Source organism: Triticum urartu, chromosome 4A, assembly GCF_056163025.1.
Source record: "Triticum urartu cultivar PI428250 chromosome 4A, HENAU_Tu73, whole genome shotgun sequence".
NCBI lineage: Eukaryota > Viridiplantae > Streptophyta > Magnoliopsida > Poales > Poaceae > Triticum > Triticum urartu.
The window spans coordinates 585,482,221-585,497,625 of NC_141876.1; the positions used below are offsets into that span (position 1 = coordinate 585,482,221).

General features: G+C 43.2%; 1 protein-coding gene across 1 annotated transcript; it reads left to right on the top strand.

Moving 5' to 3' along the window:
• The first annotated feature begins 1,114 nt into the window (after positions 1-1,114).
• On the top strand, positions 1,115-3,005 carry LOC125552992 (uncharacterized). Its single transcript, XM_048716712.2, has 2 exons — positions 1,115-1,473; positions 1,884-3,005. Exons 1-2 carry the CDS (start codon positions 1,243-1,245, stop codon positions 2,826-2,828), a joined length of 1,176 nt encoding a protein of 391 aa, XP_048572669.2. The 5' UTR covers positions 1,115-1,242; the 3' UTR covers positions 2,829-3,005.
• The last annotated feature ends 12,400 nt before the right edge of the window (positions 3,006-15,405 follow it).

Below are 15,405 nucleotides of genomic sequence, written 5' to 3' on the forward strand. Positions count from 1 at the left end.
CATGTATTAAAAATAATTAATGAAATGGAACATAATGTTTGCTAATTAAAAAATGCTGATGCATTTTGAAAATTGTTTGAAAATTAAAAAAAACAGTTCGTGAATTGCAAAAGAGTGTATTGATTCATAAAATGTTTGCTGATTCAAAAAATGTTCATACATTTCAGAAAATGTTCATGAATTTCAAATAAAAATGATTTTTTTGAAAATTTGTTTATCTATTATAGAATTGTTCGCCGATTCAAAAGAAAATGCTTGTAACAAAATGGTCACAATTGTAACAAAATGTTTGTAACTTGTAAAAATGTTCCCAAATTTGGAAAACTGCTCACGAATGATCGAAGGTATGTAGTTAAACTGCAATGCTTCCGAGTCTTTGTGACTATATACCCGCGTGAATTTTAAAGAATGAACTCCTGGGGTGGATCGACATAGTATGTTTTGTTAATGTTTCTTGAAATTCAAAATAATACTTTGAAATACCAAGTTTTAAAAAATATGAACATTGCTTTAATTTGTGAATAAATTTTTAAAAAGAAACATTTCCTTGAATTTGTTTCAAAAACGTGTGATGAGATGCGAACAAAATGTGGTCATTGTCATTGGAGATTTTGATTTTTTTTCCTCCTGCTGTAACACACGCGCCCTTTTGCTAGTACTCCCTCCGGTCCTTTTTACTCTGCACATTGGATTTGTCGAAAATCAAAATTTGCTAAGTTTGACCAAATTTATATTAGAAATTATTAGCATCTATAATATCTAATAAATATAATGTAAAGATATATTCCAAGATGAATCTAATGATATTGGTGTTGTTATGTGAATGTTTATAATTTTTTATATAAACTTGGTCAGAGTTGAATGAGATTGACTTCGGCCAAACCTAATATGCAGAGTAAAAAGGACCGGAGGGAGTAAATTGCAAAAAAGAAATACTAATTGTTTTGGCATGATAAACTTCCGAACGTTCGGTACTTATCGGTGTCCTAAAAAATCAGGTGTGCGCAAAAAGTTTGGGCCGTACACGTGTCCAGCACTCCCTCTCTGAACAATCGGCGGCTTGACTGACGAGTGGGCCCCTGCTCGAACTCACACAGTGACACTAAAGCCTTCGTCCTCTCCAGCGGCCTCCTCTCGTATCGACATCCTGCTGCTGCCTCTCACACAAATCTCAAACCCTACCTTGCTCGCTATCCTTCCAGATCCCGAGCTCCCCTCGCGCCCCGCCCCTCCCCGGCCGCCATGCGGATCCGCAGGTCCGCCTCCCGCCTGCTTGGCTCCGCCGTCTCGGGCTCCTGCACGGAGCCGCCCCGAATCGAGCCGCCCCCGCCCCCGCCGCCAGCCCCAGCCCCAGCCCACGAATCCGGCGCCGGGTTCGTGGGGCCGAAGACTTCCTCCGGCGGGGAGCCCTGCTGCGAGCTCAGCCGGTCGCCATGGGACCTCATGGCGCAGCTCGACCTCTCGGATCCCCAGGTAATTTCCTCACCACCCGACCCCCTCGCTCCTTGCCCCGTGCTCTCCCGCCTGGCCGCAGCTTTGTAGCATTCCCGTGACGCCCTGTAGCAGCTAGCATGCCCGCCTCGCTACCTAGCTCGCCTCTGCGGAGGTTACCATTCGGGGTCTGGACCATGTCGCTAGGGTTCCGCTCCCCCAACCCGCGTGGTGCGGGGTCGAGGTCTAGCCGTAGGGCGCGTCAGTTAGCTCCCTCGCGGTAATCTGTGATCGTCTGGCGGCGGCGCGGCGGCTAATCGGGCTGCAAGTTCATCTGTCGGTCGTGAGCCCTACCAACCCGCCCCCCATTTCAGTTCAGCAATATCAGTAGCAGTAGCCGCTAGCTCTTTTCGTTCTTTAACGTTTATTTTCCGAATTACCATCTCATTCAGGTGGAGAAGCTCTTCGTGGAGACTTGCTTCATGAGTGTTTCCTGGCGAGGTAGCTGGCTCTTCCCATCAAGCATTACCATGCCTACTGGCTCCATCAAGGAGGAGGAAGACTTGACCGTAGATATGGTTGACGGGGTCATCTTGAAACTGCACAAAGCTGTGGAAAAGATGGAGAGGAAGCCGAAGCCAAATAAGGGGTTCAAAGTGCAGAAAGGAGTGTGGAGGTGCCGGAAGAATGACGGCAAGAGGTGGTGCTGCCAGCGGCCCGCGAGTGAGCCCAACTCCTACTGCCCGTACCACTTGGACCAGAAGCCCCCCGTCAGCGACAAGCCACGTAGACAGAGGCCCGACATCGACCTGGGCGAGGGGTTCTACTACTATGCGGGGTTCGGCCCCGGCACCAAGAAGCGCCGCACGTCATGCAGCGACAGCGTGCCAGAACCTATTCTGCTTGCTGAATCTCTGAAAGAGGAGGCACCATCTGAAATGCAACTTAATTTTAGTGCTTGTCAGGTACAAGTGAATGAATCAGACCATCAATCAGTGCTCCCGCCATCAGCACACGTCGTCGACGAGCCTGGCACCGCTAGGATGGTGGGCTGTGACAAGGAGAGCAGTGATGATGGCATGCAGGAACTTCCACTGCCTGCTAAACAACCAAAAGAGGAGGCACAGTCCGAAATGCAACTTAATTTTAGTGCAGGTCAGGAACAAGCTGATGACTCAAACCATCAAGAAGCAGCGGCATCAGTACGTGTAGTCAACAAGCCTACGGGCAACGACGGCACCACTGGGATCGCAGGCTGGGACGAGGAGAGCAGCGATGAGGAAGCGCTTGGCTGCAATGGCAAACAACCCTGCGGCACCAAGAGGAAGGGCCCGTTCAAGAAGAGGTGGAGGAAGCCTGTGAAAGCCCGGTCGCTCAAGTCACTGATGATGTCGTAGTGCCTGACTCTCATAGGTTTAGTAGTTAGCTCAGCTTAGTCTGCTCCAGTTTTGGTGCTGAGTTGCAATGTACAAACTGTCCGTAGCATATTTCTTGTGTGTGTACTGTACTGTTTTAACTCTGTGTGCGGCCGTTAGATCAAACTGATTTTTTTTAAAGCTGTCGTTTAATCCTCATGGGTGAGAAGCAGCCACTGTTTTCTTAGTCCTGTGATTCAGTTACCTGACACGTCCAGTGGATGGCCTAATTCAGTCCAGCAATGTGTGCCTGAATGTACTTCAATACGTACAGGTTACCTGCATATATATCCGATCTCCCAATTGATGGCTGCAATTGATGCATGACTGCTAGCTCCGGATGGAAAGAGAAGAGTACACGAATTCACAATGTTTGCATCACTCTTAAAGTCTTAATACAACTCTCTTAAGAACAATATATATAACTGAGACTTAGTAACGTGCTTGAGATGTACTGTCACGGGCGTTGGTACAGAAAAACCTAGGAGCTCCCAACACTTGGTATATGTACGTGTTGGTTGGCGTCGCCAAACAACATTCACTGGAAAAGAACATTTTGGATTTTCTTGGGTTTATTCCGGCCTTTCCGACAATTTGCTTTTGGTAGGAGATGATGTTTCTGTCAACTACAAGGCATTTGTGGTGACTTTGTACTTATTGATTTTTTTTTTGCGAATTGCTGAAACTTTGGGTAGTGTCAGCTGTGTCAAGTTGCAAAATTTGTAGTGAAATCTTTTCTTCCTTTTGGTGAAATCAAGGAAAGACTCTTTCATCCAAAAAAAATATTGGCTATAGTTTGATAATCATGCAGAACGAGGTGCTTGCAAGAATGGATTGTGATACAGAACCATCAAGAGATCTTCCTTTGCATTTAACAAGTGAGAAAAGTGTGCAAATTACAGTGATATGGCAAGGCCATAGAAAGGAGAAAAAAACCTCGTGTTGTACAAGACACTCTTTATCCGGCCTAATTACACAATGAAAGCCCCCCCCCCCCCCCCCCCAAGCAGCTTAATTTCATCATTGATAAATGCAACAATAGTTGAAGGTGTGGCTTCCTTTTGCTCGAGATTATACGATGAGATATTGAGTAGCCCTGCCCTAGCTTATATAAGATACTGGAGGCCTAGGATTATAAGAGTGCGACTCAGATACCAGAGGTTTAGGATTACAAGAGTTCTAGTCGGCTCCGACGGTGGAGAGGAGTCCTCCGCGGATACGGAGTCCTTGTCTTTAATGCAAGGCTTCCATAGTCTTCTTATTATTTCCATGGGCTGCCCAAAGTGGCCTAAGATGGAACCTAAAGGGGTCCTCAGCCAGGCCCACCAGGCCGAGAGTCGACGTGGTGAGAGGCCCCTTAGTCAGGACACCGTCAATGGGTTCCATCCAATGTTTCAGCAGAGATACATTCGGCTCTCAATTTGATGAACCGGTTTTGTTTTTTCGAAGATCAACAGATCAAACGGAACAAACATAAATAATTCAATGCTGAACATTTGGCATACTTTTTCATTGTCCATTTCCCATAACCACTTACACAACAAAACATATGTGCACTATCTCCAATGGCGATTCATTGATTGAGGTCACTTTTCCACAATAATCATTTCCTCGAGAAATCAATCCTTATACATGGTCCTTTTGTAATTTCATACATGGATATCATGTAATAATGATGTTACGCATATAGAACTTGAGCAAGATTACCCCCCCCCCCCCCCCCCCCCGCGCGTGCGAAACTAAGGAGTTTCTGTTGCCAGGTCCCTAATTTATTATCTACTTTCTCTTATGTTGGCTTCTAATCCTTGTTGCATATATTTCTATGAACATGGTTCCATTAATATTTCATAGGCTATTTTTGCACATAAAAATATATAAGTACTACTTAATTTCTTAACCTTTCCCAAGAAACAAACTTCAATTTTATGCAAATTGGTACTTAAACCAGAAAATATAAATATAATAAAAATATATGTTTTGTAGTATTAGCAACATCAGCCTCAAACAAGAAAATATTCTACACAATGTAACATAACTAAGCCTCCTTTAACTGAGTTCAACACTATTCTAATTTAGGCATTGATATGTGCCCTCTTAAGTAGAATTGAACTGAATAGGTAAGAGGGTACCACCCGGGTTGCCTCACCTTTTTGTCCTAAAGTATGGTCTTGGTTATCCATTTACCATATAAATTGCACTAACATTGGTAACTCTTACTTTTATCCGTGTTATATATTATCAAGAAAACCTTCTATCTGTGGAAACCCTTAAGAAGGTTACAATTTGTTTTATCATATCTCTTTTCAAAATCAAACTTAAACATTGTAGATGATGTATTAGCCATATGTATCTCACTATAAAGAATTACTTCATCTACGAAAAATCTACCTCTAATAAATGCAATCTCGACTGGTACGGTGATATGACCTACCAGTTATTTTGAAGGACTTTTCTATTCACTGCCTTAGTAAAAATTTTGAGCAATACATTAGTCAAAAATATAGGCCATATACACCTAGAGGATTTGTACTTCAACTCTTTTAGGCAACAAGGTTAAAATGGCATAGTTAATCCTAGCAAGGTTAAACCATTATATGAACACAAGGTACATTATCCCAAGTACATTATCACAAGGTGCATTGTTGAAATTATTGAAAAGAAATGACACATATACATATTGTAGTACTCTCATTCGTGTGCGTAGGGGAAAAACAACAAATTTAGAGTATAAAAGTTGTTGTTTCTTCACTCATTGTATTTTTTGTGAAGAATAAAGCCTAGCATATTTTTTCATGAAATATTGTATATACATATTACAATACCCTATACATGATATATTCTCCCTCCTCTCCTAAACTTGTACTAAAAACATGTTTTTTGATATTTTTTCTAAACTAAAGGGTCCAATATGCTCAAGAGCATTAATACCATTCCATCTATATCCCCTTGTATTATAAGGCCTCGATTGATTTACAGGATTGGTGAAGTGTGGGAATAGGAAAACTAGAGGATTAGGAGGCCCTGTCCAGTGAAATCCCACGGATAGCAAAACAGAGGAATTCTCACGCAACTGCTATTTTATTGTAGTTATAGGAAAACCACAAGAACTCATGCGTGCGGGTTTTCTTCCTTCCAGGATTTCCATGAAGTCCAACCTCATTTGTTTTCCTGTGAAACTGAAATATGGATTTCCTGTAGGATCGGTTCCAGTGGAACACAGTCCTATAAATCAAACGACATTGCATGCCAATTTCTAGAGGATCTAAATCCTACAAAAATCCTATGCAAATCTTGCAAATCAAACGAGGCACAATTTGTGTCTCCTCTTTCTACGCCATTAATAAGATGCCATTGAATGCTCATCTACCAAATTCTTATATTTAGACCTTTGTACCAATTTATTTTATCTTCCTTCAAGATTATATGTAATCTATTGTCTAAATCCATTTCAATAAAATGTGAAGTTAAACTATTAACCCCCATGTCTCTTTTATGAATTTCTTATGTAAGCATCTTTCTATACCTCACACTTTCACTTCCTATATTGTAATTCCACCCTGTTAAAGCTATCATAACATCTCTTACTACTTCGCGAAGATTAATCAAAATAATGTCTGTGCCAAGCTTAACATCAATTTAGTGAGCTCTTCCCTTATAAATGAACAAAATTCAAATCTAAATAGACTAGTTATCCTATTTTTTCCGTGCACATGTTCAAAATCAAAGATATATGATCTGAAAACACCATAGGAAGGGGCCTGCCAAGAACTAAAGGAAACAACCCTTCCCATTATGTACTAATTAACCAGGATCATATGCAACTTTGCAGAAGTGGGGTTTTTATGATTATTCAAAAAAGTGATAAACTCACCATTAAAACTTAATAGAGCACCATCGTATAAACCCTTGCTAGAGAGAGAAAAACCATGTACAGTTATATCTGCCATACACACCAATAATAAGTTTGGTAATATAATATCCTTTTTAGTTTCCTTAGACTCCACAAGCTTTAATTTATAATTTTGTATACTTTCAGAAATGAAGGTTCTCTTTTCAGCACTTTTAGTTTAACCAGATTCCAGAAGCTGTAATTTAGAATCATGTATACTTTCAGAAATGAGGATTCTCTTTTCATGGTTTTAACTCATGATCCAAGGGCATGATGTTTAGTTTCTCCTGACTAGTGGTAAACACTTTTCTTGATTTGCTTGATCTGGTGATTGGTTTTTCTAAATTATACTATCGTTGAGATGGGGAATTCTAAGTGGGAGAGGAATCAGGGATAGGAGTGTGGGATTTTACCCATAGAACCTTCTAATATTTTTGTTGGGTCTATTGGAATAGATTTGTTTTATCCTGGAGGCCCTATGGAATGGAAAAGGGAAACACATAAAGAGAATACGTCATATGCTGCCTTTGGCCATTTTGATGTGTTGGTCCCCTCCCTAGGATAGGAGGTTGTGGATACTTGGGATCTACTGTTAGGGTTCTTCCTTCCACCACAAACTGAAGAGCAAGCTATGGCAACTGCTTATGGAGGTCGTGGGGGCATGATAGATTAAATAGAGCGGGACAAACAACAATTTTCACTACAAGAGAATACTAACTCCGTTCAGCTTTATTAGGCCCCATTGTATTTTGGGTCCAACCTTGACCATTTATTTTACAAAAAAATATATAAAGTATATGTTGCACAAAATATATTGTTGGATTTGTATTTAAAAGAGGTTTTCAATGCATAATTTTTGTGACATATAGTTCACATTTTATTAGTTAAATTCATGGTTAAACTTTGGCACAAAAAAAGGGGCCTAATAACCCAGATGGAGGGAGTAAATCAGAGATATCCCGGCAATAGGGGACAAATTAGGCTAGAGGAGGTAAATGGATTTGAGGCCAATAATAACAAGAACACTAAGGAACAAAATAGGTATAGATATGGGCCGACAAACAACATGGGGCTACAAGATTTGACTCACTAGAACTGCAATTGAGGTAGGAATCAGTCAAAAGATCAGGTTAATTAGGCCAAGGAAGTTGTTCAGGATGCTGATAGTTCTAATTTTTCTTTGGGAGACTCCTCTAGTCTTTCACAACAACATAATTAGGTGATCCACAGGCAAACATGATTTAGAAAGGTAACCCCTAAGTTATTTCAGTAGCAGTACTTGATACGAGCTTTAATTTATCAACTTGCATAGAGTAGTCAATAGTTGACCCATAGTGTACTATGTATCTTGCTATACGTTGACATCCAACTTAGAATGTTGCTAGTGCTTTCAAGAAAGGTAGTAGTAGTTTCTATGTAAAGTGGCCCATCTCTTTCTAGGGGTGTTGGGGTGCTACTAGATAAATTCATAATTAAAATGGATAGAACAGGGCTCCACTAATATTGGAACATTTGTTAGGAAGCCCTAAAGTAAGTGTAAGGATATTAGATTTAACACAAAAGGATGTAGGCTTGGACACTATGTGATATGTAGAATGGGGCCACACTTAACTGATGATTGTTCTTGGCTAAAGCAGATGAAGCCAGTTGCTAAGTATGTTGGATACACCTCAAGAACTGGAATGTTTACTAGTGCAAAACTCCAACAAGTACTTCCTCCGCTCCTAAATATAAGTCTTTTTAGTGAGTTTAATAAGAACTACATGTTTAGAGTGTATATTCTGTTGGGGAACGTTGCAGAAAACAAAAATTTTCCTACTCGTTTCACCAAGATCCATCTAGGAGTTCAACTAGCAACGAGCCATCGGATGCATCTACATACCTTTGTAGATCGCGTGCGGAAGCGTTCAAAGAACGGTGATGATGTAGTCGTACACGACGTGATCCAAATCACCGATGACCAAGCGCTGAACGGACGGCACCTCCGCGTTCAACACACGTACGGGACAGGAGACGTCTCCTCCTTCTTGATCCAGCAAGGGGGAAGGAGAGGTTGACGAAGATCCAGCAGCACGACGGCGTGGTGGTGGATGCAGGGCGTCACAATAGCAGGGCTTCGCCTATACTACAAGAGAGAGACGTAACGGGGAGAGAGGGAGGCGCCAGGGGCTGGGGTATGAAGTCCCTCCTCTCCCCCACTATATATAGGGGTGCTAGGGGGGGGCGCCGGCTCTAGTAGATGGAATCTACTAGGGGGGGCGGCGGCCTAGGGTGGGGGGCTTGCCCCCCAAGCAAGGGGGCGCCCCCCTTAGGGTTTCCCCTCAACCCTAGCCGCATGGGCCCTAGGGGGTGGCGCCCCAGCCCACTATGGGCTGGGTTCCCTCCCACTTCAGCCCATGGGGCCCTCCGGGATAGGTGGCCCCACCCGGTGGACCCCCGGGACCCTTCCGGTGGTCCCGGTACAATACCGGTGACCCCGAAACTTGTCCCGATGGCCGAAACAACACTTCCTGTATATAATTCTTTACCTCCGGACCATTCCGGAACTCCTCGTGATGTCCGGGATCTCATCCGGGACTCCGAACAACATTCGGGTTACTGCATATACATATCTTCACAACCCTAGCGTCACCGAACCTTAAGTGTGTAGACCCTACGGGTTCGGGAGACAAGGAGACATGACCGAGACGACTCTCCGGTCAATAACCAACAGCGGGATCTGGATACCCATGTTGGCTCCCACATGCTCCACGATGATCTCATCGGATGAACCACGATGTCGAGGATTCAATCAACCCCGTACGCAATTCCCTTTGTCAATCGATATGTTACTTGCCCGAGATTCGATCGTCGGTATCCCAATACCTCGTTCAATATCGTTACCGGCAAGTCACTTTACTCGTACCGTAATGCATGATCCCGTGACCAGACACTTGGTCACTTTGAGCTCATTATGATGATGCATTACCGAGTGGGCCCAGTGATACCTCTCCGTCATACGGAGTGACAAATCCCAGTCTTGATCCATGTCAACCCAACAGACACTTTTGGAGATACCCGTAGTCTACCTTTATAGTCACCCAGTTACGTTGTGACGTTTGGTATACCCAAAGCACTCCTACGGTATCCGGGAGTTACATGATCTCATGGTCTAAGGAAAAGATACTTGACATTGGAAAACTCTAGCAAACGAACTATACGATCTTGTGCTATGTTTAGGATTGGGTCTTGTCCATCACATCATTCTCCTAATGATGTGATCTCGTTATCAATGACATCCAATGTCCATAGTCAGGAAACCATGACTATCTGTTGATCAACGAGCTAGTCAACTAGAGGCTTACTAGGGACATGTTGGTGTCTGTTATTCACACATGTATTACGATTTCCGGATAACACAATTATAGCATGAATAAAGACAATTATCATGAACAAGGAAATATAATAATAATGCTTTTATTATTGCCTCTAGGGCATATTTCCAACAGTCTCCCACTTGCACTAGAGTCAATAATCTAGTTACATCGTGATGAATCGAACACCCATGGAATTCTGGTGTTGATCATGTTTTGCCCTAGGGAGAGGTTTAGTCAACGGATGTGCTACATTCAGGTCCGTGTGCACTTTACAAATCTCTATGTCTCCATCTTGAACATTTTCACGAATGGAGTTGAAGCGACGCTTGATGTGCCTTGTCTTCTTGTGAAACCTGGGCTCCTTGGCAAGAGCAATAGCTCCAGTGTTGTCACAGAAGAGCTTGATCGGCCCCGACGCATTGGGTATGACGCCTAGGTCGGTGATGAACTCCTTCACCCATATTGCTTCATGTGCTGCCTCCGAGGCTGCCATGTACTCCGCTTCACATGTAGATCCCGCCACGACGCTCTGCTTGCAACTGCACCAGCTTACTGCCCCACCATTCAAAATATACACGTATCCGGTCTGTGACTTAGAGTCATCCAGATCTGTGTCGAAGCTAGCATCGACGTAACCCTTTACGACGAGCTCTTCGTCACCTCCATAAACGAGAAACATTTCCTTAGTCCTTTTCAGGTACTTCAGGATATTCTTGACCGCTGTCCAGTGTTCCTTGCCGGGATTACTTTGGTACCTTCCTACCAAACTTACGGCAAGGTTTACATCAGGTCTGGTACACAGCATGGCATACATAATAGAACCTATGGCTGATGCATAGGGGATGACGCTCATCTCTTCTATATCTTCTGCCGTGGTCGGACATTGAGCTGAGCTCAATTTCATACCTTGTAACACAGGCAAGAACCCCTTCTTAGATTGATCCATATTGAACTTCTTCAATATCTTATCAAGGTATGTGCTTTGTGAAAGACCTATGAGGCGTCTCGATCTATCTCTATAGATTTTGATGCCTAATATATAAGCAGCTTCTCCAAGGTCCTTCATTGAAAAACTTTTATTCAAGTAGGCCTTAATGCTGTCCAAGAGTTCTATATCATTTCCCATCAAAAGTATGTCATCTACATATAATATGAGAAATGCTACAGAGCTCCCACTCACTTTCTTGTAAACGCAGGCTTCTCCATAAGTCTGCGTAAACCCAAACGCTTTGATCATCTCATCAAAGCGAATGTTCCAACTCCGAGATGCTTGCACCAGCCCATAAATCGAGCGTTGGAGCTTGCATACCTTGTCAGCATTCTTAGGATCGACAAAACCTTCCAGCTGCATCATATACAATTCTTCCTTAAGGAAACCATTAAGGAATGCCGTTTTGACGTCCATTTGCCATATCTCATAATCGTAGAATGCGGCAATTGCTAACATGATTCGGACGGACTTTAGCTTCGCTACTGGTGAGAAAGTCTCATCATAGTCAACCCCTTGAACTTGTCGATAACCCTTAGCGACAAGCCGAGCTTTATAGATGGTCACATTACCATCCGCGTCTGTCTTCTTCTTAAAGATCCATTTATTTTCTATGGCTCGCCGTTCAACGGGCAAGTCAGTCAAAGTCCATACTTCGTTTTCATACATGGATCCTATCTCGGATTTCATGGCTTCTAGCCATTTGTCGGAATCCGGGCCCGCCATCGCTTCTTCATAGTTTGAAGGTCCACCGTTGTCTAACAACATGATTTCCAAGACAGGGTTGCCGTACCACTCTGGTGAGGAACGTGTCCTTGTGGACCTTCGAATTTCAGTAGGAGCTTGATCAGAAGTATCTTGATCATTAACTTCCTCTCTAGTCGGTGCAGGCACCTCAGGAACATTTTCTTGAGTTGTGCCAGTTTCCGGTTCAAGAGGTAATACTTCATCAAGCTCTACTTTCCTCCCACTTACTTCTTTCGAGAGAAACTCTTTCTCTAGAAAGGACCCATTCTTGGCAACAAAGATCTTGCCTTCGGATCTGAGGTAGAAGGTGTACCTAATAGTTTCTTTTGGGTATCCTATGAAGACGCATTTTTCCGACTTGGGTTCGAGCTTTTCAGGTTGAAGTTTCTTGACATAAGCATCGCATCCCCAAACTTTTAGAAACGACAGCTTAGGTTTCTTCCCAAACCATAATTCATACGGTGTCGTCTCAACGGATTTCGACGGAGCCCTATTTAAAGTGAATGCGGCAGTCTCTAAAGTATAGCCCCAAAAAGATAGCGGTAAATCAGTAAGAGACATCATAGACTGCACCATATCCAATAGAGTGCGATTACGACGTTCGGACACACCGTTACGCTGAGGTGTTCCAGGCGGCGTGAGTTGTGAAACTATTCCACATTTTCTTAAGTGTGTGCCAAACTCGTGACTCAAGTATTCTCCTCCTCGATCTGATCGTAGGAACTTGATTTTCCTGTCACGTTGATTCTCAACCTCACTCTGAAATTCCTTGAACTTTTCAAAGTTTCAGACTTGTGTTTCATTAAGTAGACATACCCATATCTACTCAAGTCATCAGTGAGGGTGAGAACATAACGATAGCCACCGTGAGCCTCAACACTCATTGGACCGCACACATCAGTATGTATGATTTCCAATAAGTTGGTTGCTCGCTCCATTGTTCCTGAGAACGGAGTCTTGGTCATTTTACCCATGAGGCATGGTTCGCACGTGTCAAATGATTCACAATCAAGAGACTCTAAAAGTCCATCTGCATGGAGCTTCTTCATGCGTTTGACACCTATGTGACCAAGGCGGCAGTGCCACAAGTATGTGGGACTATCATTATCAACCTTACATCTTTTGGTACTCACACTATGAATATGTGTAGCAATACGCTCGAGATTCATTAAGAATAAACCATTTACCATAGGAGCATGACCATAAAACATATCTCTCATATAAATGGAACAACCATTATTCTCAGATTTAAATGAGTAGCCATCTCGAATTAAACGAGATCCCGATACAATGTTCATGCTCAAAGCTGGCACTAAATAACAATTATTGAGGTTTAAAACTAATCCCGTAGGTAAATGTAGAGGCAGCGTGCCGACGGCGATCACATCGACCTTGGAACCATTCCCGACGCGCATCGTCACCTCGTCCTTCGCCAGTCTCCGTTTATTCCGCAGCTCCTGTTGTGAGTTACAAATATGAGCAACGGCACCGGTATCAAATACCCAGGAGTCACTACGAGTACTGGTAAGGTACACATCAATTACATGTATATCAAATATACCTTTTGTTTTGCCGGCCTTCTTGTCTGCTAAGTATTTAGGACAGTTCCGCTTCCAGTGACCGCTTCCCTTGCAATAAAAGCACTCAGTCTCGGGCTTGGGTCCATTCTTTGGCTTCTTCCCGGCAGCTTGCTTGCCGGGCGCGGCAACCTCCTTGCCGTCCTTCTTGAAGTTCTTTTTACCCTTGCCTTTCTTGAACTTAGTGGTTTTATTGACCATCAACACTTGATGTTCCTTCTTGACTTCTACCATCGCTGATTTCAGCATTGAGAACAACTCAGGAATGGTCTTTTGCATCCCCTGCATGTTGAAGTTCATCACAAAGCTCTTGTAGCTTGGTGGAAGCGACTGGAGGATTCTGTCAATGACCGCATCATCCGGGAGATTAACTCCCAGCTGAGACAAGCGGTTATGTAACCCAGACATAGTGAGTATGTGCTCACTGACAGAACTATTTTCCTCCATCTTACAGCTGAAGAACTTATCGGAGACTTCATATCTCTCGATCCGGGCATGAGCTTGAAAAACCATTTTCAGCTCTTCGAACATCTCGTATGCTCCATGTCTCTCAAAACGTTTTTGGAGCCCCGGCTCTAAGCTGTAGAGCATGCCGCACTGAACGAGGGAGTAGTCGTCAACACGTGTCTGCCAAGCGTTCATAACGTCTTGGTTCTGTGGGACGGGAGCTTCACCTAGCGGTGCTTGCAGGACATAATCTTTCTTGGCAGCTATGAGGATGATCCTCAGGTTCCGGACCCAGTCCGTATAGTTGCTGCCATCGTATTTCAGCTTGGTTTTCTCTAGGAACGCGTTGAAGTTGAGGACTACGTTGGCCATTTGATCTACAAGACATATTGCAAAGATTTTAGACTAAGTTCATGATAATTAAGTTCATCTAATCAAATTAATGAACTCCCACTTAGATTAGACATCCCTCTAGTCATCTAAGTATTACATGATCCGAGTTAACTAGACCGTGTCCGATCATCACGTGAGACGGACTAGTCAACGTCGGTGAACATCTTCATGTTGATCGTATCTTCTATACGACTCATGCTCGACCTTTCGGTCTTCTGTGTTCCGAGGCCATGTCTGTACATGCTAGGCTCGTCAAGTTAACCCTAAGTGTTTTGCATGTGTAAAACTGTCTTACACCCGTTGTATGTGAACGTAAGGATCTATCACACCCGATCATCACGGCGTGCTTCAAAACGACGAACTTTAGCAACGGTGCACAGTTAGGGGAGAACACTTCTTGAAATTGTTATGAGGGATCATCTTATTTACTACCGTCGTTCTAAGTAAACAAGATGCAAAACATGATAAACATCACATGCAATCAAATAATAAACTTGACATGATATGGCCAATATCACATAGCTTCTTTGATCTCCATCTTGGGGCTCCATGATCATCTTGTCACCGGCTTGACACCATGATCTCCATCATCATGATCTCCATCATCGTGTCTCCATGAAGTTGCTCGCCAACTATTACTTCTACTACTATGGCTAACGCGTTTAGCAATAAAGTAAAGTAATTTACATGGCGTTTCTCAATGACACGCAGGTCATATAAAAGAATAAAGACAACTCCTATGGCTCCTGCCGGTTTTCATACTCATCGACATTCAAGTCGTGATTCCTATTACAATAACATGAACATCTCATACATCACATATAGATCATTCATCATTCATCACAACTTTGGCCATATCATATCACAAACCACTTGCTGCAAAAACAAGTTAGACGTCCTCTAATTGTTGTTGCAAGTTTTACGTGGCTGAATTAGGGTTCTAGCAAGAACGTCTTCTTACCTACGTTAAAGCCACAACGTGATTTGTCAACTTCTATTTACCCTTCATAAGGACCCTGTCCATCGAATCCGCTCCAACTAAAGTGGGAGAGACAGACACCCGCCAGCCACCTTATGCAACTAGTGCATGTTAGTCGGTGAAACCGGTCTCACGTAAGCGTACGTGTATGGTTGGTCCGGGCCGCTTCATCCCACAATACTG